This window comes from Staurois parvus, unplaced genomic scaffold, assembly GCF_062004578.1.
Source record: "Staurois parvus isolate SC_StPar_1 unplaced genomic scaffold, SC_StPar_1.0 ptg000576l, whole genome shotgun sequence".
NCBI classification, from domain to species: Eukaryota; Metazoa; Chordata; class Amphibia; order Anura; family Ranidae; genus Staurois; species Staurois parvus.
In genome coordinates, this window is record NW_028318372.1 from 2,763,927 (window position 1) to 2,790,841 (window position 26,915).

At 41.4% G+C, this 26,915-nt stretch overlaps 1 protein-coding gene across 1 annotated transcript in view; it reads left to right on the plus strand.

Moving 5' to 3' along the window:
• Positions 1-7,017: 7,017 nt before the first annotated feature.
• The window catches only part of CDK6 (cyclin dependent kinase 6), a 225,328-nt gene continuing 205,430 nt past the window's right edge, over positions 7,018-26,915 (plus strand). Inside the window, exons 1-2 of the mRNA XM_089692120.1 lie at positions 7,018-7,357; positions 18,476-18,910. Coding sequence (XP_089548246.1) covers positions 18,681-18,910 — 230 coding nt within the window. The 5' untranslated portion in view covers positions 7,018-7,357; positions 18,476-18,680. The remainder of the gene's footprint in view (positions 7,358-18,475; positions 18,911-26,915) is intronic.

The following is a 26,915-nucleotide window of genomic DNA, read 5'->3' on the forward strand; positions in this document are numbered from 1 at the left end:
GGCACTCTGCAATGCAGTAAAGCCTGATTGGCTGGCATTATTGCTGTCCAAAGACAGATTCAGCTAGCATTTAAAATGTATTTTAAATTATTTTTAAATTGATTATTTTAACGTATATTTTCAATTGATATATTTTAAATAGATTTATAACTAGTATAATTTGAAGCCTCTTATATGTGCTTACACATACAATTTAAAAGCATTTATACTTAACATTCTTAATATTTATTAGGTTATGTACTAATTTGATCCAGTAGATGGTGTAGTGCTTTATGAATTTAATATAACCAAACTGACTCATTGGACATGGGAGGTGATCCACAGATCAAATTTGCTGTTCATAAAAAATAAAAATACTTTAATGTTAATAATGTGTTCCAAATAGAATTAGCAAAATTTAACTGACATATATTAATGAATAATTAGTAATATTTACTACAGATCATGAATCAGTTTAAAAATATATAAAGATTTTTGTTCTAAATAAAATAATAAAACGCTAATATACTATACAGTTATATGTTATGATTTTCCTATATAAATATATATTTTGGTACTATTTAGAAAGATATACAAAAACATATATCTATGAAAAAATATTTATAAACAAATATAATATATGAATATAGTGGTGCAAGTACCAAAAATTAAAAGCATGCAATACCAATATATGAATGGAAAACGAAAAAGGAAGTTGAACTGGTGTAAGAAAAACAAATAAAAATATATTTACAAAAATATTAATGAAATACACATACAATACAATGTTATATTATATTTATACACACACATATATATATATATATATATATCTGTCATCAATATCTATTTATTCTACATAATATATCTTTAGTGTAATCTAGTCTAAAGTTTTTTATTTTTTGTCACCTTTTTATAAAGGGTTATTCAATCATTATTATCCATTATTAGTATTAAAAAATATATTTTTAAGTGTAGCTCTTTATATTGTGTGTTTTCCCAATATATATATATATATATATATATATATATATATATATAAATATATTTGGCCAATTTTTGTTTTCTTCAGGTATTTACAAAAACATATTCAAGCTATAGTTATATAATGGATATGAGCTGAAAGTGCACACTCTCAGGTTTAATTTCAATCCAAATTGGAGGAAGGGTTTAGGAATTACAGCTATTAGGAGTAGCCCATCCCCAAGGGACCAAAAGTAATTGGACAATTGAATCAAAAGCTGTTACATAGCCAGGTGTGAGCTACTCCTTTGATATTTATTCATAAATTAAGCAGGTAAAAGGTCTGGAGTTGATTCTAAGTGTGGTATTTGCATTTGGAATCTATTGCTGTGAACCTTCATGAGTTCATAGGAGCTGTCCATGCAAGTGAAACAGGCCATTGTAAGGCTTCAAAAATGAAACAAATCCATCAGAGAGATAGCAGCAACATTAGGAGTGGCCGAATCAACAGTTTGGTACATTCTGGGGAAAGAAAAACGCACTGGTGAGCTCAGCAACATAAAAAGGCATGGATGTCCACGAAAGACAACAGTGGTGGATGATCGCAGGATCCTCTCTATGGTAAAGAAAAACCCATTCACAACATCCAGACAAGTGAAGGACACTCTCCAGGAGGTGAGCGTATCATTGTCAAAGTCTACAATCAAGAGAAGACTTCACAAGAGCAAATACAGAGGGTTCACCACAAGGTACAAACCATTCATAAGCCTGAAGAATAGAAAAGCCAGATTAGACTTTGCCAAAAAACCATCTACAAAAACAGACCAGTTCTGGAAAAGCATTCTTTGGACGGATGAAACTAAGATTAATCTGTACCAGAATGACGGGAAGAAAAAAGTGTAGAGAAGGCTTGGAACAGCTCATGATAAAAAGCACACGTCATCTGTAAAGCATTGTGAAGGTAGTGTGATGGCATGGGCATGCATAGCTTCCAGTGGCACTGGGTCATTGGTGTTTATTGATGATGTGACAGAAGACAGAAGCAGCCGGATGAATTCTGCACTGTTTAAAGATTTACTGTCAGCCCAGATTCAGCCAAATGTAGCAAAGTTGATTGGGTGGCACTTCACAGTACAGATGGACAATAATCCAAAACACACTGCAAAAGCAACCCAGGAGCTTTTGAAGGAAAAGAAGTGGAATAATCTGCAATGGCCGAGTCAATCACCTGATCTCAACTCAATTGAGCATGCATTTCACTTGCTGAAGGCAAAGCTAAAGGCAGAAAGACCCACTAAGAACTGAACACAGCTGCAGTTAGAGCCTGGCAAAACATCAGAAAGGACGAAACCCAGGTTCCAAACTTCAGGCAGTCATTGCCAGTAAAGGATTCTCAACAAGATATTAAAAATTAACATTTTATTTATGACTATATTCATTTGTCTAATTAATATTGGTCCCCTTGAAAAAGGGGGGATGGCTACTCTTAAGAGCTGTAATTCCTAAACCCTTCCTCCAATTTGTATCTACATACCCTTAAATTAAACTGGAGAGTGTACACTTTCAGCCCATATCCATTTTTTTAACTATAGCTTGAATATTTTTTGGTAAATACCTGAAAAAATCTAAAATTGTGCCTGTGTCCTAATATATATGGACCTAACTGTATATATATATATATATATATATATATATATATTGCGGAAGCGCACAATATAAAGAACTACACTTAAGAATATTTTTTTTAAATACTAATAATAGCTAATAATTGTTAAATAACCTTTTATAAAAAAAAGTGAAAAAAATAAAAAGCTTTAGACTAGATTACACTAAAGATACAGTATGTAGAATGCATAGATAGATATTGATTGAAAGATTATATTATAGATACTGTAAGGAGGTAGTTGCCGATAATAGATTATAGGTGGATGATAATAGACTGCTGATAAAAAATAGGTAAATAAATTAAAAATATAGATGTTGATGATGGATAGCTACTCGTATTAAATTCTAGACAGATTGGTAGACAGGTACAGATCAATAATAGATTATATTATAAATAGATAGTCAGATACATATTAATGACTATAGATATATTGCTTGATAGATACTGATTATAGATAAAGGCAGATGTGGACTCATGAAAAAGTATAGATATTGATAATATATGATATTGTAGGTAGGTACTGTAGATATACAATAGATGCCAGATAGATATTAATACTATAATATAGGTACACTATATAGATGATTAATAGATAAATGATATTATAGATGGGTTGATATAGCTATATAGACTCTAGACAGACAATGACGATAGACAGAATAGACTGATGATACATTATAGATAGCAATAGAAAGAAGATTATTATATAGATAGGTAGACTGCTAAATAAATTATAGGTAGGTGAATACATACAAATTATAAATATTGCTGAAAGATTTTTTTACATAGACATAGATAATAGATAATCAGTAGATAACAATTGACTGTTGATAAATTACAGGTAGGTACATTAATACCAATAATACCAGTAATAGATACAGATGACTGATAGATGGCTTTTGATAATAAATTATAGGTAGACATGAAGACAGATATAGATTTATGATAGATTGTATTACAAATAGGTTGTCACATACAGATTGTTGATTTAGGATTATAGATATATTATTTGATACATTATAAGTAGCGATAGACAGGTGGATAGATAGCAAGATAGATAGATAGATAGATAGATAGATAGATAGAGAGATAGATAGATAGATAGATAGATAGATAGATAGATAGATAGATAGATGTACTGATCATACATTATAAATAGTGGTAGACTAATAGACAGATAAGACATATATTGATAAAAGATTATATTATAGATGGTCAGATAAATAGACTATAGGTGATTATAGGTGGATAACAATAGATTGCTGATATATTTTAGGTAGGTAAATACATATAGAATATACATATTAATAATAAATAGACTAGTGATAATAAATTGTAGACATACAGGTAGACAGACACAGATTAATGATATATTGTATTATAATTGGTAGCTAGATACAAATTAATGATAATATATTTTAAATTAATTATTTGATAGGTACTGATTATAGATGATAGACAAATTCTGACTAATGATAGATTATAGATATTGATCATAGATTATGTTATAGCTAGGTAGATTTAAAACAGATTACAGATATATATTAATTATATATTTTAGATAAATAGATAAATATTTATGATAAGCTAAATATATATTTATGATGGGTGGATATATATTTACAAATCATAGATAACTAGATTGGAGTTTATGATAAATATAGGTAGACTAATGATACATTATATATAGATATAGATATTGATGATAGATAGATAGATAGATCAATAGATCGATAGATAGATAGATAGATAGATATACTGATGATGATAGATAGATAGATAGATAGATAGATGATAGATAGATAGATAGATAGATAGATAGATAGATGATAGATAGATAGATGATAGATAGATAGATAGATAGATAGATAGATGATAGATAGATAGATAGATAGATAGATAGATAGATAGATAGATAGATATAGATTTTAGGTAGAATGATTTATATTTATGATTACCGTATTTGCCGGCGTATAAGACGACTTTTTGACCCTTGAAAATCTTCTCAAAAGTCGGGGGTCGTCTTATACGCCGGTACACATGTTAGGGGGGGCTGCGGCATTAAGTACAGGGGTTTGCAGGGGCTGATGTCTCTTACCTGGATCCAGTCCCACGACGATCCGGTCCAGGAAGCGCGGCGTCTCCTTCATTTCGGCCACTGGATGTTCGTGCGGCTGCTCGGCTCCGCCTCCTCACCGGTGATTGGCCGCCAGAACTGTAGCTCAGGAAAGGCACACAGGCGGCCAATCACCGGCGAGGGGGCGGAGCCGAGCGGCCCCGCGAAAATTGAGTGCCGGAGCAGCAGGTAAGTGTTCTGTGTAGAGGTGCTGCTGCAACCACATATGCTGGCTGCAGCAGCACCATACGAGAACAGGGTCAGCAAGTCTCAGTGGGAGGAATAGTGCCCCATCATTGGTGTCACTGATACCAATGATGGGGCACTATTCCTCCCACTGATACCAATGATGGGGCACTATTCCTCCCACTGACACCAATGATGGGGCACTATTCCTCCCACTGACACCAACGATGGGACACTATTCCTCCCACTGACACCAATGATGGGGCACTATTCCTCCCACTGATACCAACGATGGGGCACTATTCCTCCCACTGACACCAATGATGGGGCACTATTCCTCCCACTGACACCAACGATGGGGCACTATTCCTCCCCCCCACTGACACCAACGATGGGGCACTATTCCCCCCCCCACTGACACCAACGATGGGGCACTATTCCACCCCCCACTGACACCAATGATGGGGCACTATTCCACCCCTCACTGACACCAATGATGGGACACCATTCCTCCCACTGACACCAATGATGGGGCACTATTCCTGCCACTGATACCAATGATGGGGCACTATTCCTGCCACTGATACCAATGATGGGGCACCATTCCTGCCACTGATACCAATGATGGGGCACCTATTCCCCCCACTGATACCAATGATGGGGCACTATTCCTCCCACTGATACCAATGATGGGGCACTATTCCTGCCACTGATACCAATGATGGGGCACTATTCCTCCCACTGACACCAATGATGGAGCACTATTCCTCCACTGATACTAATGATAGGGCACTATTCCTGCCACTAATGCCAATGATGGGGCACTATTCCTGCCACTAATACCAATGATGGGGTACTATTCCTCCCACTGACATCAATGATGGGGCACTATTCCTCCCACTGATACCAATGATGGGGCACTATTCCTCCCACTGATACCAATGATGGGGCACTATTCCTTCCACTGATACCAATGATGGGGCACTATTCCTCCCACTGACACCAATGATGGGGCACTATTCCTCCCAATGACATCAATGATGGGGCACTATTCCTCCCACTGGTGTGCATTGGAAGAGGGGTAGTCTTATACGGCGAGTATAGCCCAAACACTACATTTTAGCAGGAAAAGTAGGGGGGTCGTCTTATACGCCCAGTCGTCTTATACGCCGGCAAGTACGGTATATAGATTTAGATTAAAGACAGCTAGATATACATTGATAGATTGTAGATAACTAGATAGATCTTGAAGAAAGATATTCGTAGACTAAGACTACATTATACAATTTTCTTGAGAATTTTGTTTTAGATTTACAAAAAACTATGAGGTCAAATCTAAACACATTCAATTGTATCCAATTAGGCAGGCTCTTGTACTAGTTGAAGGTAAATCTAAAGGAAATTGGGCAGAAATTGGACAGAAAATAGTATAGTGTATGGCCAGCCTAAGGATACATTATAGATATTAATAAATACAGAACATAATTATTGAAGACAGGAAAAACAAACATAGCTTTAAATATGTATGTAGATATACATTATAGATATACAGTTAAATAGATGTCAGATGTTAACTAGCGATAGATTATAGATATTGATGATAGATATAAAGTATGTGCACAGATCGATAGATAATTGATAGATAGATAGATAGATAGATATTGATTATAGACAGGTAATGAGACTTAGATTTCAATGTAAATAGATACAGATTATAGATTACGGATTTTATGTATATAGTAAGAAACTGAAAATGTTAATATAAAAAAGGACAAAAGTAAAAGTACAAATCATGGAGAGAGAAAAGGAGAAAGTAAAAGTAAAAAACTTAAAAGTAAAAAATAAAAGACCCCCCCCCCCCCCTGTCCATGCCCCCCTTTTCTGTGTGCCGGTCCCCCTGTGGCCCCCCAGCCCCTGTCTCCCGGGGTCCCCCCTGGCAGGGCACAGAAGGAGGCGGCGGAGTCTTTGTAGTCGGAGGAATGCGGAAATGTTCTCCTCCATGTCGAACTTTTTTGAAGCGAGGTCAAGTCACATTCAGCCGGCGTGGGAAAGAGAAAAAAAAAAGAAGTGGGAAAAGAAAAGAGAGAGAGAGAGCGGAGGAGGGAGGACGGGGAGAGGAGGAAGAGGCACGCTGCTGCCTCCACTGTACTGCCACCACCGCCTCCTCCTCCGACACCACCACCACTGCCTCCTCCTCCGACACCACCACTGCCTCCTCCGCCACCACTGCTCCTCCAGCTCTACCTCCACTCCGGAGGCTCCCATCCTCCTCCCCCATGGACTGGCAGTGCTGTGTATGGGGAGGATGGCTGTAGACGGCGGAGCGGGGCTACCTGTGTGGCCGGGGACTGTGTGAGGGGCAAGCAAGCAGGCAAGATCCTAGAAGAGCCCTCCTCCGCCTCCCCCCCGCTCTGCCCTCCTGCGGACGCCCCCGGCTGTGCGGACAGGTAATGCAGGGTCCATGTTCTGTGTCATACAAGGTGGGGGGGCTCCATGTGCTCTGCTGGAACCTCACACCCCGTCCTCCTCCTCCTATGTCAGCATTGTACGGACCAGCAGCTGCCATGTGCTGGACACCCTTCTGGGGAATGCAATGCTGTGCAACGAACTCATTGCTCATTGGGGAGTTTATTATTAAAGTGTACTTTTCATCCAGCTGCAGAAGAACCACAAGTTCCAGCATGTCCTCATAGCCTCCAGATTCCGGGACTTGAGGTTACTATTAGTCTTCCAGCTGCAGAGGAACTGCAACTTATTGCCAGAATGTCCTTGTATCCTCCAGATACTGAGACTTGTAGTTCTTTATATAGTTGTCTTCTAGCTGCAGAGGAACCACAAGTTCCAGAATGTCCTCATAGCCTCCAGATACTGTGACTTGTTCTTATTAGTCTTCCAGGTGCAGAGGAACTGGAACATAGTTCTAGAATGTCCTCGTAGCCTCCAGATACTGAGACTTGTAGTTCATTTTTTAGTTGCCTTCTAGCTGCAGAGGAACCACAAGTTCCTAAATGTCTTCGTAGCCTCCAGATACTGAGACTTGTAGTTCTTCTTATGTTTCTTTTTTATTTATTCCAGCTGCAGAGGAACTGCAATTTTGTTCTAAAATGTCATCATATCCCCTAGATATGGAGACTTGTGGGTCTTCATATTTGTCTTCTAGCTGCATAGGAACCACAAGATCCAGCATACCCTCATGGTCCCCAGATACTGGGACATGTGGTTCTTGCTTTAGTTTCTTCTAGATGCATTGGAACCACAAGTTCCAGAATGTCCTCATAGCCTCCAGATACTGAGACTTGTAGTTATTTTTTTAGTTGTCTTCTAGCTGCAGAGGAGGCACAACTTTCAGAATGTCCTCATAGCCTGCAGATACTGAGATCTGTAGTTATTTTTTTAGTTGTCTTCTAGCAGCAGAGTAACCACAACTTTCAGAATGTCCTCATAGCCTGCAGATACCGAGACTTTTGGCTCTTCTTATTTATTTTCCTATTTGTCTTCCAGCTGCAGAGGAACTGCAACTTAGTTCCAAAATGTCCCCATAGCCTCCAGATACTGAGACTTGTTCTTATTTGTCTTTTTGCTGCAGAGGGACCACAAGTTCAGCATGTCCTCATAGCCTCCAGATGCTGAGACTTGTTCTTATTTGTCTTCTTGCTGCAGAGGGACCATAAGTTCAGCATGTCCTCAAAGCCTCCAGATACTGAGACTTGTGGTCTTCTTTTTTGTCTTTTTATTTGTCTTGTAGCTGCAGAGGAACCCCAAGATCCAGCATGTCCTTATGGCCTCCATATACTGAGAGTTGTGGTTCTTCTTATTTGTCTTTTTATTTGTCTTGTAGCTGCAGAGGAACCCCATGATCCAGCATGTCTTCATGGCCTCCAGATACTGAGACTTGTGGTCTTCTTGTTTGTCTTTTTATTTGTCTTGTAGCTGCAGAGGAACCCCAAGATCCAGCATGTCCTCATGGCCTTCAGTTAATGAGACTTGTAGTTCTTATTTGTCTTCCAGCTGCAGAGGAACCACAAGCTCCAGCATACCCTGATGGCCTCCAGATGCTGGGACTTGAGGTTATTATTTTTTTCTCTACTTGCTGAGTAACCAGTTCATTCATGTCCTCATGGCCTCTAGATACCAAAACGTGTGATTCTTTTTATTTGTCTTCTATCTGCAGAGGAACCACAAGTTCCAGCATATCCTCATGGCCTCCAGATATCAAGAATTGTGCTTCTTCTTATTTTTTTCAAGCTGCAGTCATGGGACCCCAATTTCTAGCATGTTCTGAAAGCCACCAGATTCAGGATGTCCTCATAGCCTCCAGATACTGAGACTTGTGGTTATTATTAGTCTTCAAGGTGCAGAGGAACTGTAGCTCAGTTCCAGAATGTCACCATAGCCTCCAGATAACAAGACTTGTGGTTCTTTGTATTTGTCTCCTAGCTGCAGGGGAACCACAAAATCCAGCTTATCTTCATTACCTCCAGATACCAAGACTTGTGCTTCTTATTTGCTACAGTGGTGGGACCCCAATTTCCAGTATGTCCTGAAAGCCACCAGATGCTGGGACTTGTGGTTCTTATTTGTCTTCCAGTTGCAGAGGAACTACAAAATCCAGCATATCCTCATGGCCTCCAGATACCAAGACTTGTGCTTCTTCTTATTTTTTTCAAGCTGCAGTCATGGGACCCCAATTTCTAGCATGTTCTAAAAGCCACCAGATTCAGGATGTCCTCATAGCCTCCAGATACTGAGACTTGTGGTTCTTATTAGTCTTCAAGGTGCAGAGGAACTGTAGCTTAGTTCCAGAATGTCACCATAGCCTCCAGATAACAAAACTTGTGGTTCTTTTTATTTGTCTCCTAGCTGCAGGGGAACCACAAAATCCAGCTTATCTTCATTACCTCCAGATACCAAGACTTGTGCTTCTTATTTGCTACAGTGGTGGGACCCCAATTTCCAACATGTCCTGAAAGCCACCAGATGCTGGGACTTGTGGTTCTTCTTATTTGTCTTCCAGTTGCAGAGGAACTACAAAATCCAGCATTTCCACATGGCCTCCAGATATTGAGACTTCTGGCTCTTCCTGTTTGTCTCCTTATTTGTCTTCCAGCTGCAGAGGAACTGCACCTAATTTTCAGAATGTCCTTATGTCCACCAGATACTGAGACCTGTGGTTCCTATTTTTTTCCAGCTGCAGAGGAACCACAAGTTCCATCATATAATGGGCCCCAGATACTGAGACTTGTGGTACTTCTTGTTTGTCTTTTAGCTGCAGAGAAACCACAAGTTTCATCATATCCTCATGGCCTCCAGATGCTTCTTCTCATTTGTCTTTTAGCTGCAGAGGAACCACAAATTCCATCATATCTTCATGGACTTCAGATGCAGAGACTTGTGGTTCTTTTTTTAATTGTCTTCTAGCTGCAGAGGAGCCACAGGTTCCAGAATGTCCTCATAGCCTCCAATTTTCAACATGTCCTGAATCCACCAGATGCTGGGACATGTGTTTTTTTTCCAGTTGCAGAGGAAGCAAAAGTTCCAGCATGTCCTCATGGCCTACAGATACTGGCCCTTGTGATTCTTCTTGTCTTCCAGTTGCAGAGGAAGCACAAGTTCCAGCATACCCTGACAGCCTTCAGATGCTGTTGGAGTTCTTCCTATTTTTTTCTATCTATAGCAGAAACCCAAAATGCAGCATGTCCTTACGGCTCTCAGATGCAAGCACTTGTTATTATTGGTTATTGTTATTTATAATAATAATAATAATAATACATTTTTTTGTGTAGGAAGGACACGTTCTATCGTGTCCTCAGGGCTTCCAGGTACTGGGACTTGCTGTTCCTCCTCCTTTTTTTCAGCTGCTGTGAAACCTCAAACATCCAACATGCCCTGATGTCTTCCAGGTTTTTGGACTTGAGGTTTTGTGTATATATATATATTTATTATTTCTTTTATTTATTTTCTGCAGAAGAACCACAAGTTTCATCATGCTCTGACATAATTTAGATGCTGGAGCTTGCAGTTCCACAACTGGAGTGTGGAACATCATTGAAGGGTGAATAAACATCTTGATGCACGCCTAAATTATAATTAAATTAAATTCATGCGGAGAACATTGTAAAGTTTTGCAGTGAAAGAGTAGGTAAGGTTCTTCCGGTGATGCCAAAAATTGTTGTATCTAGTAGAATATAGTGAAGTTCTCTAGATCACTGAATGGCCACAATAGGTGCATTGGGTTATGTTTAGTACATACGCTTTTAGAGTGTTATATAGATGAAAGCTTGCATGGGACTATTTTGTTTTTTGCAATACCAAAAGAGGTTGGCAGTCGTTTTCGATTGTGTTTATTGCGTTCTGGAGGTATGATCTTTTCACAGTACAAAAAATATTAAACTGGATTGGGGGTCTGCAGCTGGAGTAGACATGGAAGTCCATCTCTGGAAGGGCTTTTTTTGGACATGGGGCCTGATAAGCTGTACATTCTAAGTTTGTAAAGGTTCTTAGGTCACGGCTTACCTAGTAATAGTTATCCACATTCAACAGGACTTGGTCTGCAATGTTGAAGACATTTTGTAGCTTCTCAAAGCCACTTCTGCAGTTCCAGTGAGTGTTAGGTGGATACTCAAGCATTCACACCCATATCTTCATCCAGTGGCCATGGAAGAACTGGATGGGAGGTGTGAAAGTTCTGCACTTGGACAATTAACATCTACAGATTCCATGGTGCTTGGATGAAGGTGTCCTAAGGTGTGTATATAAATGCATGAGTATCTTTCCAATACTCACTGGAGCTGAAGAAGTGCCTTTGAGAAACCACCTTCATCCAATCATCACTGAATGTGTAGATGTTGATTCTCCAAGAACTGGATGATAAGTATGAAAGTTCTGCTCTTGGACAATCAACATCCACACATTCAATGGTGATTGGATGAATGTGTGCTAAAGTGTGGAAATAAATGCTGGAGTATCTTCCCATTACTCATTGGTACTGGAGAAGAGGATTGGAGAAGCTACGAAACTTCTCCAACAAGTCCTGTTGAATGTGCCTAACTACTACTAGCTGTAGATTCTAGGGTCGTTGACCTGTTCAGAGGTTTCCACCATTGTTTCAGTGATATTTTACTGTATAGGGTCTGGCAAAAGAGTTTGAGATGATTATTTGGCAGAAGAAGTGGCAGAATGTGGCCAAGGAGTGAAGAACCCAGTGTGGGGGATTGAATTAGTATGCTCCTATTGTCTATTGATGTGCAGATATGTTGTGTATTCTGAACGGTGTTCACTGGTCACATGTAAGTTTAAATACTTCTGCTGTAAAGAGGAGAGGAGGGCTCTGATCGTTTCCATTTGGCATTCATTTTTTCCTTTAAGGGCTCATGTGTATTAGGGCATATGGCTGCTCATAGTAAAATATTGGTATAGTATTTGTAGTGCTTGGAAACCACAGCTGCTGCGTAATTGTGCCCACAGATGCATATTACAGAATGAGCTGTACATGGCTATTTGCACGTAAAAGTTGGAACTTGCCCATGCATGGTTGATGTATTTTCTCAGCCACAAAATTTTGCTCTACGCCTTAAAATACAACAATGTCCAAGAAATAGCTTTACATTTAAAGTGTTATTAAACCCAAAAGAAAACACTTATTACATTTTAGGTTACCATTTCTTAGATGTGATGGCTGCATTAGTTTTCTTTTTTAGGCTTACTTTCTTTTTTTTTATCTGGTGATCCAGCCAGCAAGTCTGTTGCTTTTCAAAAGAACAAGCTCTCCAGCAGAATTTATCAGTTACAGAGACAAACCATTTACCACTGACAGGGGTTTTTACAATGATCAGCTTTTATTTATTGATGTAAAAACTTTTTCCCAAAAGGAAAAAAAAATTTGCTAAAACTGCTTGTAATGTATTAGCTGGATCTTGACTTCAATTTGTTAGTATATTTAAATCTGCTAGTACATCTAACACTCCCCTCCCCCCAGGCTGACAATGCTGCTGTCCAAAGGTGCCCCCTGTGCTCTTTCATCTAGAGTGGGGTCACTTTAATACAGGTGTGTTACTGACCAGATCACCAAGTGAAAACAGAGGGGGAAAAGCCTAAAAAAAAGAAAACTAATGCAGCCACCACATCTACTAATTGGTAAGCTGCAATATATTACATTTTTGGTTTGGGGTTTAATACCACTTTAATACTTGCAGGCAGCATGCAGAGGGCAGTAGTACCTGGCAACCAATCAGAATTCATCTATCATTGATCTGACTACGGAAAAGTGACTGCTTGTTTTGGGTTATTGCATTTGTATACAATATATATACTGTATACACAGTGTCTTGAAAAAGTATTCATCCCCCTTGAAATGTTCCACATTTTGTCATGTTACAACCAAAAATGTAAATGTATTTTATTGGGATTTTTTGTGATAGACCAACACAAAGTGGCAGGAAAGTAGAAGGAAAATGAGAAATGGTTTTCAACATTTTTTACAAATAAATCTGTGAAAAGTGTGGTGGCATTTGTATTCAGCCCCCGGAGCCAATACTTTGTAGGACCCCCTTTCACTGCAATTCCAGCTGCAAGTCTATTTGGGGAAGTCTCTACCAGCTTTGCACATCTAGAGAGGGACATTTCTGCCCATTTTTCTTTGCAGAATATGTCAAGCTCTGTTAGATTGGATGGAGAACGTCTGTGAACAGCAATTTTCAAGTCTTGCCACAGATTCTCAGTTGGATTTAGGTCTGGACTGTGACTTGGCCATTCTAACACATGAATATGCTTTGATCTAAAAATAATTCCTTTGTAGCTCTGGCTGTATGTTTAGGGTCGTTGTCCTTCTGGAAGATGACCCCTTCGCCCCAGTCTCAAGGCTTTTGCAGACTCTTAACAGGTTTTCCTTTAAGATTGCCCTGTATTTGGCTCCATCCATCTTCCCATCAACTCTGACCAGCTTCCCTGTACCTGCTGAAGAAAAGCATCCCCACATCATAATGCTGCCACCACCATGTTTCACAGTGGGGATGGTGTGTTCAGGGTGATGTGCAGTGTTAGTTTTCCACCACACATAGCATTTTCCTTTTAGTCCAAAAAGTTCAATTTTGGTCTCATCTGACCAGAGCACCTTCTTCCACATGTTTGCTGTGTCCCCACATGGCTTCTCGCAAACTGCAAATGGGATTTTTTATGGCTTTCTTTCAACAATGGCTTTCTTCTTCCCACTCTTCCATAAAGACCAGATTTGTGGAGTGCATGAATAATAGTTGTCCTGTGGACAGATTCTCCCACCTGAGCTGTGGATCTCTGCAGCTCCTCCAGAGTTACCATGGGCCTCTTGGATGCTTCTCTGATTAATGCTTTCTGTGCCTGGCCTGTCAGTTTAGGTGGACGGCCATGTCTTGGTAGGTTTGCAGTTGTGCCATACTCTTTCCATTTTCGGATGATGGATTGAACAGTGCTCCATGAGATGTTAAAAGCTTGGGATATTTTTTATTAGCTAACCCTGCTTTAAACTTCTCCACAACTTTATCCCTGACCTCTCTTGTTTGTGTTCCTTTTCCTTCATGATGCTGCTTGTTCACTAATGTTCCCTAACAAACCTCTGAGGGCTTCACAGAACAGATGGATTTATACTGATATTACATTACACACAGGTGGACTCTATTTACTAATTAGGTGACTTCTGAAGGCAATTGGTTCCACTAGATTTTAGTTAGGGGTATCAGAGTAAAGGGGGCTGAATATAAATGCACACCACACTTTTCAGATATTTATTTGTAAAAAATGTTGAATTTGAATTATATATATATGAGACTTTTTAGTTTTATGGTGTTTATGTATATATGTATAAGCAGTCTTAGCTGCCAAAATAATTGTAATCCTGTTCAAGCTTCTAAACCACATACACCTGACATATACTATAGCCAGGTCCTGACTATTTAGCTTTCTTTACTGTAGCTTGGTGCAGTAACTGCCCAACCTGTGGTTGGATAACAAAGGAATAGCTGGTCTGTGAGGTTATTTCTGAGCTCTCTCCCCCAGTCAGCTCTGTGCAATGCAATAAAGCCTGGAACTGGATTGTGGGAGGAAGTAGCAGCACAAAGAGCCATGTGCTGGCAAGAAGCATGCTGACAATAGGAGAGAGCAGAGTGATGAGCTTATCACTCTGCTGCTTCTTCTATCCAGTTACATGCTAGGGGCTGGACCAGGACAACCAGGGCTTAGAGCAGTGTTTCTCAACTCCAGTGTTTCTCAACTCCAGTCCTCATGGACCCCCAACAGGTCATGTTTTCAGGATTTCCCTCAGATGAAACAGCTGTGGTAATTACTAAGGCAGTGAAACTGATCAAATCACCTGTGCAAAATAATGGAAATCCTGAAAACATGACCTGTTGGGGGTCCATGAGGACTGGAGTTGAGAAACACTGGCTTAGAGGAAGTAGTTACAGTATTTCTGGCCATCAGACTCAAGACCTTTTGTACTGCATATGAAATCTCTGGATGTAGGCTGAATATTGCAGCAAAAGCTGCTTTTATTATTTAATCTTTGAATCCACTGTTCATTTATATCTTGTTATTTTTGGCTGGAGTACTGCTTGAAATATATATATATATATACCCACTATATTGCCAAAAGTATTTGGACACCCCTGCAAATCATTGGATCCGGGCTTTCTAATCACCTCCATGGCCACAGGTGTATAAAATCAAGCACCTAGGCATGCAGACTGCTTCTACAAATATGTGAAAGAATGGGTCACTCTCAGGCGCCCCTCCTTCCTTCATTCTCTTCTTTTTCCTTCCTCCATCCCTCTTTCTTCCTTCTCTTCTTTTTCCTTCCTTCATTCCTCCTTCCTTTCTCATCTTCTTCTTCTTTCCTCCATCCCTTCTTCCTTCCTTCTCTTCCTCTTCTTTCCTCCATCCATCCTTCCTTCCTTCTCTTCTTCCTTCCTCCATGCCTCTTTTCTTCCTTTTCTTCTTTTTACTTCCTTCATCCCTCCTTTCTTTCTTCTCCTACTTCTTCTTTCCTCCATCCCTCCTTTCTTCCTTTTCTTCTTTTTCCTTCCTCCATTGCTCCCTCCTTTCTTATCTTCATCTTCTTTCCTCCATCCCTTCTTCCTTCCTTTTCATTTTCCTTCCTCCAACCCTCCTTCCTTCCTTCTCTTCTTTTTCCTTCCTCCATCCCTATTTCCTTCCTTCTCTTCTTCTTCCTTCCTCCATCCCTCCTTTCTTTCTTTTCTTTTTTTTCCTTCCTTCATCCCTCCTTTCTTCTCTTCTTTTTCCTTCCTCCGTTCCTCCTTCCTTCCTTCTCTTCTTCATTTTTCCTCCATCCCTCCTTCCTTCCTTCTCTTTTTCTTCCTTCCTCCATCTGTATTTTATTCCTTCTCTTCTTTTTCCTTCCTCTATTCCTCCTTCCTTCTCTTCTTCCTTCTTTCCTTCATCCCTCCTTTTTTCCTTCTCTTTTTTTTTCCTTCCTTCATCCCTCCTTTCTTCCTTCTCTTCTTTTTCCTTCCTTTATTCCTTCTTCCTTCCTTCTCTTCTTTTTCCTTCCTCCATTCCTCCTTCCTTCCTTCTCTTCTTCTTCCTTCCTTCCTCCATCCCTCCTTCCTTCATTCTCTTTTTCCTTCCTCCATCCCTCCTTTCTTCCTTCTCTTCTTTTTCCTTCCTCCATTCCTCCTTCCTTTCTCATCTTCTTCTTCTTTCCTCCATCCCTCCTTCCTTCCTTCTCTTCTTCTTCCTTCCTCCATGCCTCTTTTCTTCATTTTTTTCTTTTTACTTCCTTCATCTCTCCTTTCTTTCTTCTCCTACTTCTTCTTTCCTCTATCCCTCCTTTCATCCTTCTCTTCTTTTTCCTTCCTTCATCCCTCCTTTCTTCCTTTTCTTCTTTTTCCTTCCTTCATCCCTCCTTTCTTCCTTTTCTTCTTTTTCCTTCCTTCATCCCTCCTTTCTTCTTTTTCTTCTTTTTCCTTCCTTCACCCTCCTTTCTTCCTTTTCTTCTTTTTCCTTCCTCCATCCTTTCTTATCTTCATCTTCTTTCCTCCATCCCTTCTTCCTTCCTTTTCTTCTTCCTTCCTCCATCCCTCCTTCCTTCCTTCTCTTCTTTTTCCTTCCTCCATCCCTATTTCCTTCCTTCTCTTCTTCTTCTTTCCTCCATCCCTCCTTCCTTCCTTCTCTTCTTCCTTCCTCCATCCCTCCTTTCTTTTCTTTTTTTTCCTTCCTTCATCCCTCCTTTCTTCTCTTCTTTTTCCTTCCTCTGTTCCTCCTTCCTTCCTTCTCTTCTTCCTTTCCCCTTACGTCCTTCTCGCTTTTCATCCTTCCCTTCTTCCTTTTTCCTTCCTCCCTTCTCTTTCTTCTTTCCTGCCTTTTTTCCTCCTTCCATCCCGTCTTCCTTTCTTCCTCCCATATTGAGGATCCCCATTCCTTCCTTCTTGCTTCTTTCCAATTCAGTTTAAACTAACATTCATACCATTGTTTACAATATTATTGATCTTAAGCTGGTGTTTGTGAAGTGAATAGAATAATTACAAAGACTAAACATCCTCTTGAAGGCCCCTCTGTAGATCAAAGTACAAACCTGTAACATCAGCTCTGCTAATGATGAGAATGGAGGGGGAAGTAGCTGGGGAGTGGAGAGGAAGACACTCAGGCTGGTCAGGGGGGACAGTGGTGATCTGAACACATATTTATTTATTACAGGTACTTATATAGCATCATCAATTTATGCAGTGCTTTACATATATATATATATGATACTCAGTATCAGTCCTAACTCTCAAGGAGCGTACAATCTAAGATCCCTAACTCACATTCATACATACACATACTAGGGCCAATAAGCCTACCAGCATGTCTTTGGAGTGTGAGAGGAAACCCACACAGGCACAGGGAGAACATGTAAATTCCAGGCAGGTAGTGCCATGGTTGGGATTCTGACCAACAACACTACTGCTGCCAGGTGGTAGTGCTATCCATTTAGCCACTGTGCTGCTGGTTGTGTGTACGTAGTGTCAGCATCCAGCTTTCTCCTTCTGCAGGTACCCATAGACATGAGATTGTACCAAAATGTAGCTAAAAAACTGCCTTTTAATATCTATGGATGCTTCACAATTCCTAAGTTTATCACTCCCTCAAATCTCAATCAAAAGCAAGGGTGTTATAATAGCCACAGCAGACTGTGCATCTACTATGGGGCCCTAAAGAACCAGGGTCACAGGACTGTCTGACTGCACAGATAATATCTGGCATATACTATACATTTGGATGAAATACATGTATACAAAATTTAGAAATCTCTGTGCCATTTCCATTAAAACCTTTTAATATTCTGCATTTGAAAAAAAGGCTTCCAGATAGAGATTAGAGAAATGGGGGTCCTTCATGATTTTTGTTATGGGGGCCTATCACATATAATTACGGCACTGGCCTTGAGGTTTGCTTTTGTCCCTTCCATCATCAACCTGACTTTGGTTTATTAACAATCCAGGGGTAATGTGTGTGTAGCCTAATTCTTTCACAGAGAGTTGAATAAATGTTATGTGATAGTGTGAAGTAACAGTATTTGGTTTCCCTTTCTGCTGCAGATGATGTGATCCCTCGGATTGGTGCCCTCTATGTGCTGCGTCCTGCAGCTCGCTGCTTGGCAGTTCTTGGCTGTGTCTCTCCCCAGGAGCACCAGGACCCTTCAACCTCCACAGACCTAGGAGTCCGGCTCCTCTGCTCATACCTGGACTGCTGGGAGGAGGAAGCCCTACCCCTGGCTCCTCTCTCCTCATCTCTAGGGTGCTTATGATGGAGAAGGACCAACAGGCAGATCAACAATATGTGTGTGTGGCGGAGATAGGGGAAGGAGCATATGGCAAGGTGTACAAGGCCCGTGACCTGAAGAATGGAGGACGCTTTGTGGCCCTAAAACGGGTGAGAGTACAGACTGGGGAGGAGGGAATGCCATTGTCCACCATCCGGGAAGTGGCTGTGCTGAGACATCTGGAGACCTTCGAGCATCCAAATGTGGTCAGGTAAGAGTGAAGGTGGCTTCTGTGACCCCCCACAGGCACAGGATTTGATTTCAAGGAGAGATATGTAAGCAATTGGATGGAAAACGTGCGATATTAAATATAATGTTGGAAGCCAACCAGTCTAATCTAAAAGTCACAAGTCTTATCTGAGCAGTCAGGGAACCTTAACCTCTGCTGACAATAGAAAGGACTCAGGAAGGTCCAGCTATAATTGGTCCTCAGCTCCGAGGATTTATTTTTGATTGGATGTGCAAAGGCATTGCTTTCTCTATCATAATGATTCAATTTTCACTGACATAAGATATTATGTACCACACAAAGAATTTATACATGAAGAGAAATATGGAGGCTGTCACTGCAGACCTCTTTTTAAAAATATGAGTTGGATTTCATACCGATCCAGTGGCTTCGATACATTTTTAAGGCCAACATGTTTTATTAAACTGGGCCCCAAGGAAGGGTTACAATGACAAAGTTCTGGCTGTAATACTCACCTGAAATCAGGAGTTGTCCTGTGCAGTATTTCTGTTATGGGCCCAAGATACACACAGTAAGACAATTGACATCATTGTCTTGCCTCTAGAGGAGGCATCATGGCACCTTTCATTTATAGCATATTCATGCAGAGAGCAGACAGGGAGATAGGAGTATACACTTTGAGGGTGTAAAGCTGAATAGCTGCCGGTAACCTCTGGTGTTCTTTGCTTTTAATACAACACAGGCTTTAGGAAACAGATCTGTGTACCAGAGGAGCCTTCTCAATGCTCGCATGGATACTGAAAAGTTAGGTGTGTGTGGGCCTGGGGTAGGACATAGAGAAAAGACCAATGGGCATACTGGTGGTAGGATCTCAGGGATCTGATACAGAATTCCCCAGGTGTAAGTAGATGTGGTACCTAGATTTAATATTACATTCACTGGCCACTTTAATAGGTACACCACCCTAGTGCCACGAAAATCTCCCTCACACCATTACACTACCACCACCACCACCCTGAACCATTAATACAAGGCAGGATGGATCCATGTGTTCATGTTGTTTACACCAATTTCTGATCCTACCCTCTGAATGTTGCAGCAACCAGTCTGCCCATTCTCCTCTTACTGAATACTCAGACCAGCCTGTCTGGTACCAACAACCATGCCACATTCAAAGTCACTTAAATCCCCTTTCTTCCCATTCTGATGCTCAGTTTGAACTTCAGCAAGTCGTCTTCACTACGTCTACATGCCTAAATACATTGAGTTGCTGCCATGTGATTGGCTGATTAACAATTTGTGTTACCTAGCAATTGAACAGGAATACCTAATAAAGTGGCCGGTGAGTGTATACAGGATAGGACTTTATTCCAAAATAAAAAAGTAACATGTAGCTGTAACTGCTTAAAAAGTGTTAGCTGGGGTTGGGATTTAATAATTTGTTTGTCACTTAATTTAGGCAGACCATTACCCCCCCCCCCCCCCCCCCAAGAGCACAAATCGGTGTTACGCAGCTCAGCAAGGTGATATAAAATAGTGTGTAAAGTGAAAGTAAAGGCATTCTTTATCTAATTACATTTCAGTATATTTCATATCCTGGTCTCTATGGGCACTGGTGGCATATCCAGGGCCTCATAGCTGTGCCCTGGGAAGGCTACGTCACCAGTGACTTCCATGTGAATTATGTGTACACGCTGCAAGATCTTGCAAGATTTTTTTAAATTTCGTGAAGTATCCAAGAAAAGGTTTTTTTTTCTTAGATGACGTCTAGTGTCACATGGCTAAGGTATTACATGGGCTATATGCTAACGTTGATTTTATCATATAGACATGTAAGCAAAAAGGTTTCTGAGCTGTGCTGTAGTTGCGCATATGCGGGCATGTCACTGGGGTGTGGGTGGGGGTATGATAACTTCGGGAAGGAATCATCTGCCCTCTACTCTGAATCTGAATTTGTAGAAATGGCTGTGGACACAAGAGGGCTGGAGAAAATGAAGAAGAGCCTGCAAGGAAGAATAATTATGTATTTTAGTTTTGTCATTTCTAAAACTTTTCAAAAGTGCCTTTCGGGTGAAGCTCCACTTTAAAGTCCCATTAACAGTGCGTGTCCATCTAAGGCTTCTATGGGATTTTACAGCGTGCAGACCTGTGTAATGACATCCCTGGGACCCTCTGCCTCCACTTTCAGCTTCCACTTGAGATTCATTATAAAGGGTGGGTATACGCGGGGTGCATTGGGGATTGCATAAAGCTCCTGATGCTCACTGACCTTTGCTCTGAATGCACAATATAGGCATTTGGAACATACCTGTACGTCTGCAGGTGCTATATGCAACTACTGGTGCACATGCGGTGTACGGTATGGACAGCTGGACGGAATAGGAAAAGAAAAGGGGGATTTAATAGGGCCCCCCCCTTTTCTTATGGGATTGTGGCAGGGGAAATAAAGTTTCAAGTCCCCCCACTGTTTGTACAGTGGGGGAACATTCTAGAAGGTCAGTAGGGTTTTTAGTTCCCCCAACACCCCCCCCCCCCAATGGTGTGAGGAGAAGAAAACAAAACATTAAAGTCTCAAGTTCCCCCATGGTATACTAATAGAATGGGGAAGCTTCAAGAATATATGAGTTTTTAGCCCCCCACTACACCTGGACAGTTTTAAGGCCCCCCATGGTATACTAATATAATGGGGAAGCTTCTAGAAAATAGGAGTTTTTAGCCCCCACTACACCTGGACAGTTTTAAGCCCCTCCCCCCCCCCCTCCCCATGGTATACTAATATAATGGGGAAGCTTCTAGAAAATAGGAGTTTTTAGCCCCCCACTACACCTGGCCAGTTTTAAGCCCCCCCCCCCTCCCCCATGGTATGCTAATATAATGGGGAAGCTTCTAGAAAATAGGAGTTTTTAGCCCCCACTACACCTGGACAGTTTTAAGGCCCCCCATGGTATACTAATAGAATGGGGAAGCTTCAAGAAAATATGAGTTTTTAGCCCCCCACTACACCTGGACAGTTTTAAGCCCCCCCCCCATGGTATACTCATATAATGGGGAAGCTTCTAAAAAATAGGAGTTTTTAGCCCCCACTACACCTGGATAGTTTTAAGCCCCCTCCCCCCCATGGTATACTACACCTGGAGAGTTTTAAGGCCCCCACATGGTATACTAATATAACAGGGAAGCTTCTAGAATATAGGAGTTTTTAGTCCTCCACTACACCTGGACAGTTTTAAGCCCCCCCCCCCCCCACCCCATGGTATAATAATATAATGGGGAAGCTTATAGAAAATAGGAGTTTTTAGCTCCCAACTACACCTAGACAGTTTTAAGCCGCCCCCCCCCCCCCCCCCCCATGGTATACTAATATAATGGACAAGATTCTAGAAAATAGGAGTTTTTAGCCCCCACTACACCTGAACAGTTTTTAGCCCCCCCCCCCCCCCACACACCTGGATAGTTTTTAGCTCCCCCCCCCCCATGGTATACTAATATAATGGTGAAGCTTCTAGAAAATAGGAGTTTTTAGCTCCCCACTACACTTAGACAGTTTTAAGCCCCCCCACCTCCCCATGGTATACTAATATAATGGAGAAGATTCTAGAAAATAGGGGTTTTTAGCCCCCACTACATCTGGACAGTTTTTAGCCCCCCCCCCCCCCCCCATGGTATAATAATATAATGGAGAAGCTTCTAGAAAATAGGGGTTTTTAGCCCCCCACTACACCTGGACAGTTTTAAGCCCCCCCCCCCCCATGGTATACTAATATAATGGGGAAGCTTCTAGAACATAGGAGTTTTTGGTCCCCCACTACACCTGGACAGTTTTACCCCCCCCCCCCCTCCATGGTATACTAATATAATGGGGAAGATTTTAGAAAATGGGAGTTTTTAGCCCCCACTACACCTGGACATTCCTGGAAGAGAAAGTGATCAATAGGGAGAAGAATTGGAGAGAGGAGAGGGCTATAAAAGGAGGTCCGTTAACTGAAAAATCAGAAACCTGGGAGGCATATCTGTGGTGCTCCCCTCCCACCCGTCCCTTTTTTCGTCACGGCCAATTATTATTGGTAAGTATGATATTAAATGATGGTAGATTACGTAAGTATGTTAAGTACAAAAAGCTATATGGTTAATACGTATGGTTGATAAGTGTTGTGTTAATAAGTACAGCTTGAGTCGTAGTGACTAAGATGGGGTTTTGAGTAATATTAATTTAAGTAAAAATGTTTTAGAATCATTAGTAAGCTAATATGTAAAAATAAAGAGTTATTATAAAGAATATTTACACCAATAATAAAACGGCCGTGGCCAAGTTAGCACCAAGCAATAAGAGTTGTGGTCTTTTATTGTTATAGAATAAAGAATGCTGCCTACAGTCCCATGTCATTACACAAGCTCTGTACACTGTGCGGGTATGTGCTAGAAGTCTAAGACCACCCTTTCAGGGTGACAACGTTGTTGGGCAGATTCACTGCCAAATGGGGGAGCATATTCCATATTCCCATAATGCCCTGTCACATGAAGGAGGGGGTGACGTCTCTGCTCCCACTAAACTCCCACACTGAAAATTTTGCGGCAGCTGCCACAGAGAATCAATATGAAGGTGAGTATAAGGTGGTTGGGGGGTTGGCTTTAATCAAACCCTATAGCAGTGATGGTGAACCTATGGCACGCGTGCCAGAGCTGGCACGCAGAGCCATCTCAGTGGGCACGCCAGGAAGAAGAGGAAGATGAGCGCACACGGACCACACACACTGACCGGCCATCCAGATCTCGTCCACACTGGACCCCCATCAAAGTACATCTCCCACATGTCTCTGGGGCCAGGGTGGGTGTGGACGAGAGGAAACGGCTCCTATGCGGATCTGGCACCAGGGGTGATGTAGCCGGGGATGGGCGTGGAAGAGAGGAAGAGGCTCCCACACTGCTCCGGGGCCAGGGGCGATGTGTTCAGCGTGGATGGGAATGAGCTGCTGGGTTGGAAGCCACACCGACACTGCCAGAGGTGAGATTAACTGCTTGCAGTGTCATCCATCAGTGCCCAGAAGGGTCACCCAGCAGTGCCACCTGTCAGTGCCCAGCAGTGTCACCCATCAATGCTGCCCATCAGTGCCACCCATCAATGATGCCCAGCAGTGCCATCTGTCAGTGCCTCCAGTTGTTGCTATCAGTCAGTGCCGCTTATCAGTGCCCATCATTGCTGCAAATCAGTGCATCATCAGTGCCTCCTCATCAATGCCCACCAGTGCCGCCTCATCAGTGCTACCTATCTGTGCCGCCTCATCAATGCCCATCAGTGCTGCCTATTAGTGCAGCCTCACCAATGCACATCAAAGAAGAAATATTACTTGTTTGCAAAATTTTATAATAGAAGCAAAGAAAACCTTCTATGTTTTTAATTTTTTGCTCTCTTTTCATTTATAGTGCAAAAAATAAAACACCCAGTGGTGATTAAATACCACCAAAAAAAGCTCTATTTGTGTGAAAAAATGAGTGTTGCATGACCGCACAATTGTCATTGTCAAGTGCAACAGCACTGAAAGCTGAAAATTGGTCTGGGCAGGAAGGGGGTAGAAGTGCCCGATAGGCAAGTGGTTAATTGCAGTGTTGGCACTTTGAAATAAAAAAGTTGGTTTTGTGTTGCAGTTTTGGGCACTCGGGCTCAAAAAGGTTCGCCATCACTGCCCTATAGTAACAAAAAAGGTGCAGCGCTTATATCAAAATAACGTATAGACTAATGAAGTAAAAAAAATGGCAAGGTGTATCGAATAAAATATATACATACATAAAGTGCAAAGAAATCGTAGTCACACGGCGGTGGTATTAGTGATAGTCCAAAAATTAGAACGTGAGGATCTCATCAGATCACAATAAAAAATGCTTGAATTTCTTATCCAGGAGTGACAGATGATGTGACTTAATAAGTGAAAGGCGCACTCACCAGAAGCGCGTTTTAAACACGCATTTGAGATTAAAGGTATCTCATCAGGTCAAGTCAGGTCATCTGTTCCAACATCAGGTCAGGTTCCTAATCACCTCTGGGTCCTTTGGCAGGTATCACAGCGTCAGGTCACCTCTTAAGGAAGCTCTGTGAATGATGGCACTCGGGGAGAACCCAACAAAGGATGCCACATAGCGTGATACTGTTTTTGAAAGGAGTTTTATTTGCACAAAACTGGGTGTATAAACAAAAGGAAGGACACTGACCATATGAATTCAGGATGGCCACCAGCGGTGGCGTGACGTCTGGATGCTGTAGCTTTCTGACGCGTTTCGTGCGAAGCACTTACTCATAGGGTGCAGGCTTGTGGTTGCCTTTTTGGTGTCCTAGCTGTTATTTGTGTGTGTGTAGCACTCGCTGTTATTCTTTGCTTCACATATTTAATCAAACCTTGTCACATTGCCCTGAATGGGCCTTCAAGGGCCAGTTCACACTACATGTGTTTCAGTTGCTTTTTTTCTGCATCCAAAATGCACAGAAAGTAGGTTATATGGTTGTCAATGTCATAGTTCACATCAGTGCTGGCAGTTCCAGGGCGTTCCGGTTGCAGAAATAAAAGTAGAACCTGCTGCATTTTTCCTGCACAGAACTGTACTGGAATGCGAAAAAACGCATCAAAAATGCACCGGAACGCACCAAAACACACTGGAACACACTTGTCCCTATTTACATTGAAGAAAAAAAGAGGGGAAAAATGAACCGGAAAGCATCATAACCGTACTGAAACGCTTAAAAAATGCATCAAACATATGTGGAACGCATCTGGACTTCGTTTCTATGGTGTGAACCGGCCCTAAGAGCCAGTTCACACCACATGTAGTCCAGTGCTTTTTTTCTGCATCAAAAATGCATTGATAGTCGGTTACATGGTTTCCAATGTCATAGTTCACACCAGTGCAGTCAGTTCCAGTGCGTTCCAGTTCCAGAAAAAAAGGGCTGCATTTTCTTCCCACTGAACTGTACTGGAACGCAGTAAAACGCACCAAAATGCACTGGAATGCACACATCCTTATTTAAGTTGAAGAAAAAGAGAGGGGAAAAAATGAACTGGAACGTATTACAAGTGCATCAAAAACACACGGAACGCATCAAAAACGCATCAAAAATTTGCATTCAGAAACACATTCGGGAACGCATCCGGACTGCGTTTCTATGGTGTGAACCAGCCCTTAGGGGACAACTTTGACATAAACGATGTTGCCTGACCTTTTCTTAACATGCTGTGTTGTCTATACTAGTATTTTTCAACCTTTGTTCAGTCACGGCACCATTTGCAAATATGCACAAGGCACCCCATTCTAAAACATAAAAACCTAAGGAAATAGTTTTACATAATGCGGCATCCTTCATGCATGTAGGTCACCCAACATTAGAGGCGATTTATTCTTCCAAAGCTAGTACACCTTTGCACACTGGTACTAAGAGAGGGGCAAACAAGAACGCTGTGCAGGTGCCCGATGTCCTTAGCAACCGACGATATGACGCCATTGGTTGTTAGGACACTGGCGGCTGGTAGGTTGTAATAGTGCAAAATGAAAACCCTTTTAACCTCCCTGGCGGTATTCCTGAGTGTAGTTTGGGGTAAAGTTTCAGTACCACAAGCGGTAACCCCCCTGTGCTACACTCCTGCTTACCATGCGGCGTTGCACAGGGATTCCCTGCAGCGCTTACCTTGTCCTTCGCTCCCGCGATGTCTCCCCTGCAACGATGCCGGCATCTGGCTTCCATGTTCCAGTCCCTGCGAGCGTCGGGACATACGGGGGCCGGAACCGGTGGCAAATTTGAAAGTTTTAAAAAATGTAGTTTTTTTGTAAACGATTATTACATAGCAAAACATTGCTGTTTCAAACCATTTCACATACATTTTGTCCCGACTGCTTTGTCCTGTGCCCTGCCTGCATTTTTACTGTTGTTTCTGCCTGGAAACTGAGAAATGTCCATGGTGTCCAAAAAGTGTCCCTTTAGGTCAAAATCGGTTTTAGACCGGCTAGAGAACAGCGATAGTAAATCAGAACCACTTGCAGAATT